Source organism: Equus caballus, chromosome 4 (assembly GCF_041296265.1).
Source record: "Equus caballus isolate H_3958 breed thoroughbred chromosome 4, TB-T2T, whole genome shotgun sequence".
Classification (NCBI taxonomy): Eukaryota; Metazoa; Chordata; class Mammalia; order Perissodactyla; family Equidae; genus Equus; species Equus caballus.
In genome coordinates, this window is record NC_091687.1 from 84,153,234 (window position 1) to 84,157,741 (window position 4,508).

Here is a 4,508-nt window from a genome sequence, read left to right on the forward strand (position 1 = left end):
TTCTTGAACGAACTGAATGAATGAAAACCTTGACCTTTCTTTTGAATAGGATTAACATTAAAAGCAAGACCAACAAAAATATAGCAGGCTTTCCCACTTCCTGACAGATTTCTGGCCTGAGAATGCTGGTAAGCAGGTGGGCAGGGCTGAGGAGCAGCATGTGACGGGCATGAGTACAAATCCTTACATGTAGCAAGTATTTAGAAGTCATGAATTTGGTTAAGTAGTCACAGGAACGTGTGGTGTGGAGTGGAGCCACACTTAACTCAGATTCATGCACATGTCACATGTGAATTACAAATATTCTGTTGAGCATCTGCCTAACTTTAATGTCTACACTCACACTTTTTTCTCCCCAGGGTTTTCAGAAATCTTTTACCTGTGATCAAATGTCATAAAGTGACACTTTTCTTAAGTGATATTCTCTGCATACATTTAGCTTACTTTTAACAGTTTCTACTCAAGCTTTGATGGGGTAAAATAATGTTTGACATGATCCATTTTACAGATGGGGTTGATTACACAACATTACTTATAATTTAACTCACCTCAGATAGTGGATTAAGATAATATAACATTCTTAGAACTACGCCTGATTTAAATCTAAATGCATATCTGTGTTTACGGCCATAGCAAACATTCTTTTAAAAGACAAAGAAGTCCCTTTTTATAGCATAGGCGAGCTAATAATTTGAATAAGAAACAATTCATATTACACATTGTAAGTTCTCCTAATTATCTTTGTAATGAAAACTGAGAAGCTATTAGTCATCCTTAGCTAAGCCATACTCAATTCTACTTGTTTTTTCTAAACATAATAAAAACAGCAAACAACCTTAAAGTACATTATTAATTGATTAGACATGTTTTCTTAAAATGGTTTACATTGCCTCATTTAACTTTGGAGCTTTCAGACGTTAATAATGAGTCATCAAAAAGCTATCATTGATTTATAATTCGCCTTACCACATCAGCCTTGGCTCAAGAACTCTGTGTGGGCCCAGAAGGAAAAAGAAAAATTTTTACAAGTGAGCCATGGCAGAAATATGCTGAAAACATATATCTGTATTCACAGAAAACAATTAGGCCTAACACAATTAGGGTGAACATTCAGGTTCATTTTATTCCAAGGAACGTTTCGACTCTTGAAGCTCCCTGTGGAAAAGAGTCCTTACCCTTAGAACACTACTGAGGGTGCTATAATTTCGCTTGGCCCTTGGACATGTAAGGTAAACGTTTTACATTGTTGCACAGTAACAAAAATTGACAGCCATAGAAAACACAGGATCTGATCAACGTTAACACAATGGATGCTTAAGGCTAAACCACACTGGAAAGTAATCATTTCCACGATGGAGATCAAATATCTTAACACAGTGTCATCTGTCGGAGTTGCTAGAAAAGATTTCTTATGTAAAAATGGATTCGTAGGATGTCTTTTCACATTGGTCAGTTTCTTTTCACACGTGTGCTAGACGGAGGCACTTTAAGAGCTATCAACTCTTATGTCAGGAGTACTCGACACTGAGTTTCAGCAGTTATTGGGAAATACGGCAAGGAATTAAAATGAAATTGGATTAAAAAGAAAGTCAACAAATCATTAAGTCAGAAAATTTCCCCAAATCTTGTAAAAATCACTAGTCTCTGATTCGAAGAACTTCCTCACCAAAAGAAAAAAAAAAGATTAGTAGCTATCACCCTCCTATGCCCAAGTAAGTGAACACTGCAGCTTTCCGATGTTAAGGTATAATGGTCTTGCTGTTTGGGTTCATAAGTGTTTTAAATATTGACGAGTTAAGTACTTTGAGTTACGTTTCGAGTAATATTTCAAAGTATTATATTATGCATAGGTTCCAAATAGTTAGAAAACTAAAATGTCGAATAAAACATGGAAGAATTTAGTAAAACGTAGAAAAATTAAAAGGCTAAAAAAACCATCACTCCGTTTTAAACGTGTAAAAATAAGTCGCATTCATTCGGGGGAATCAGTGACCCTTTTTTGGGAGTCTCAGTTAGTTGGTAGGTACTGCACCCCCCACAACACGTTGGAAAGTAGGTCCTGGTACACGCTCAGGAATATCCAGCCAGGTAAATACATCAGGGTGATGAGGCCCATGAAATTGAGCGGGTAGTGCGAATAGTCCCAGGAACAAGCGCCGCAGGTGCGGAGTCCCAGACCCCAGGACAACTCCCACACGTAGATGAAGATCACGTAAATGGGCACCCGCTTCCAGGTGCCCCAGCCGCGACTGTAGTGGAGGTGGACGTAGAGCTTGTCCACCAAGAAACTGCAGCTGCCGTACATAAAGAAGGACCAGAGCGACGTGTGGCCGCTGGCTGCCCCGTCCCCCTGCCCCAGCACGTTAAAGAAGAAGGTGAAGAAGATCTCATCCAAAAAGCCGTGCATTCCGAAGAAAAGAAAGCGGAACAGGTCCGGCAGCCCCTGGCCGGGGGCTCCCCTGGCACCCCTGGGGCCGCGGGGTCGTCGCCGCCGGCCACTGGCCGCCGCAGGGGCGCGGGTGCCCAGAGGGGCGGGGGGCGCGCCCCGCCGCTGCTGCGGCTGCTGCTGCTGCCGCTGGTACCGCAAGCGCAGGAAGCGCTTCAGGAACACTTGGCAGTGGTAGAGCGCCAGCACGTACTGCAGCGCCAGGTCCAGCGGCCCCGGCGCCGCCGCGCCCCCCGGCCCGCCGCCCAGGCTGAGCAGCAGCGCCTGTCCCGCCAGGGTCTGCAGCCCCACGTGCGCCGAGGGGTACAGGAGGAAATTGAAGACGAAGGCGCTGGGGCAGCGCCGCTGCTGCAGGTAGACCTTCTCCAGGGCGAAGTGGGTGAGCGAGTGCAGGAGGCAGCGGTAGGGCGAGGAGAAGCCCAGCATCCGGAGGTCCGGGCTGCGGGCGAAGCGCCGCGCCGAGGACTCGAGCACGTCCAGGGTGATCCCGTGCATCCCGTAGAAGTAGAGGCGCATCCAGGCGGGCAGCGCGGCGCCCTTGGCCGGAGCTTCAGCGGTGGACAGCGGCTCCGGGCGGCCGGCCGCTGCCTCGCCTCCCCGCCCGCCGGGGGCCCCCGGGCGCCGCGCCGCGCCGCCCCTCCGCGCCGGACCCTCGCTGTCCGCGTCGCTGCCCGCCATGGGCTCGGAGGCTGCCCGGGAGCCCGAGCCCGCGCCGCCGCCCCCGGGTGCGCGGAGGTGCGGGGCCGAAGGGCCGAGCCCCGCGCCGCCTCCCGGCCGCTGCCGGCCCCCGGGGGACGAGCAGGGAGCTCCGTCCCGGCCGCAGCCCGGCGGCAGCGGGAGCTGGTGCGCTCGGGGGCCGCGCGGGCCGCCGGGCTCGCCGAGTCCCCCCGCCGCGGCCCCGCCGCGCCCTCCCCTCCAGTCCCAGGCGAGGTCCCGCCGGCCGGCGCCCGCACTCACCCTGCGCGGCCTAACGGGCGCCGCGGCCCGGCGAGGGGCGGCGGCGCGGGGGCTGCGAGCAGAAATGCAGAGGCCGGTGCAAACCCCATCTCGGCCGCGGCGCAGCTCCGCCGCCTCGGCTGCGGGCTCTGGCAGCGTATCGCCGGCAGAGACGCCCCTTCCCCGGGCCCTCCCCATGCCCTCGCCGCCCGTCTCGACCTCTCCCGCCTCGCAGCCCCTCCCGGCAGAGTCCCGCAGGGGGTCCCCCGAAGACAGCCGGCCCTGCTTCTCCGCCCCCTTCCGCCGCTCTGCCCGCGGATCCTGGGCTGTGCGGGAGGCGTTTGCCGGGGCGGAGGCACGGAGTGGAGAAATAGCTAACAGGTGTGACTGCGAGCTGCTGGGCATGCCCCGTATCGCGGGGACCAGGGCCTGGGCCTGGCTGGCGGAGACGCATGGCCGAGTGCCAGACCAGAGGCCAGGCTGGAGACCAAACTATGGTGCTGTATATTTAATATTTTTATTCAAAACCAGCTGTGTCCCAGCCACAGAGAATAAACCCGAGACTCCACGCCTGCCCGCCCCAGCGTTCCCCTGCGTCCGAAATGTTGCCGCGGGGCCTGGGCCACTTTTTCAGTCTCTCTCCCGGCCAGTCGGCTTTCCTCGGTTAGTTTACTCTGGGCTAAGGACAGAGATTCAAAGTCCCCCAGAATTTATGAAATGATTTGAGGCCAGTTGGGTCGGGCATCCTTCTGGGGGTCTTATATCAAGAATAGTACCTTCGCTCATACTGACACACCCCAATGCTGCTTTTTCTCCTTGCAGAACTAGGTCATCCCAGAAGTGGAGCATGGAATAGAGGGCGAGGATTTTTTTTTTTTTGGAGGTGGAGAGGGTGTAGGAATCCAGAAATTTGGTGTGTTGGGCTCTGCTTTTTTCTCCAGTTTTGAAACAGGCTTAGAATTGGAAAGAACCTTAGAGGTAAATTATACTGTTTACCTCCCCCCCCAACAACAAACAAACCACAAATCACGTCTAGGCAGAAACAAGATAACAGTTCAAGGAGGCTATCTGATGTTCCCTGGTAAGAAGAGATCAGGTGTTCCCTAACTGGAAGGCCTGGGGAATT

General features: G+C 52.6%; 1 protein-coding gene across 1 annotated transcript; it reads right to left on the reverse strand.

Annotated features, from left to right (window-relative positions):
• Positions 1–719: 719 nt before the first annotated feature.
• TMEM229A (transmembrane protein 229A) lies at positions 720–3,847 on the reverse strand. Its single transcript, XM_023639597.2, has one exon. The coding sequence runs from the start codon at positions 3,785–3,787 to the stop codon at positions 2,009–2,011; it is 1,779 nt and encodes a 592-aa protein (XP_023495365.2). The 5' UTR covers positions 3,788–3,847; the 3' UTR covers positions 720–2,008.
• Positions 3,848–4,508: the final 661 nt, after the last annotated feature.

What these genes read in the sequence shown, in the direction of transcription:
- TMEM229A (XM_023639597.2), bottom strand. Translation starts at nt 3,787, where the DNA reads ATGCCCAGCAGCTCGCAGTCACACCTGTTAGCTATTTCTCCACTCCGT.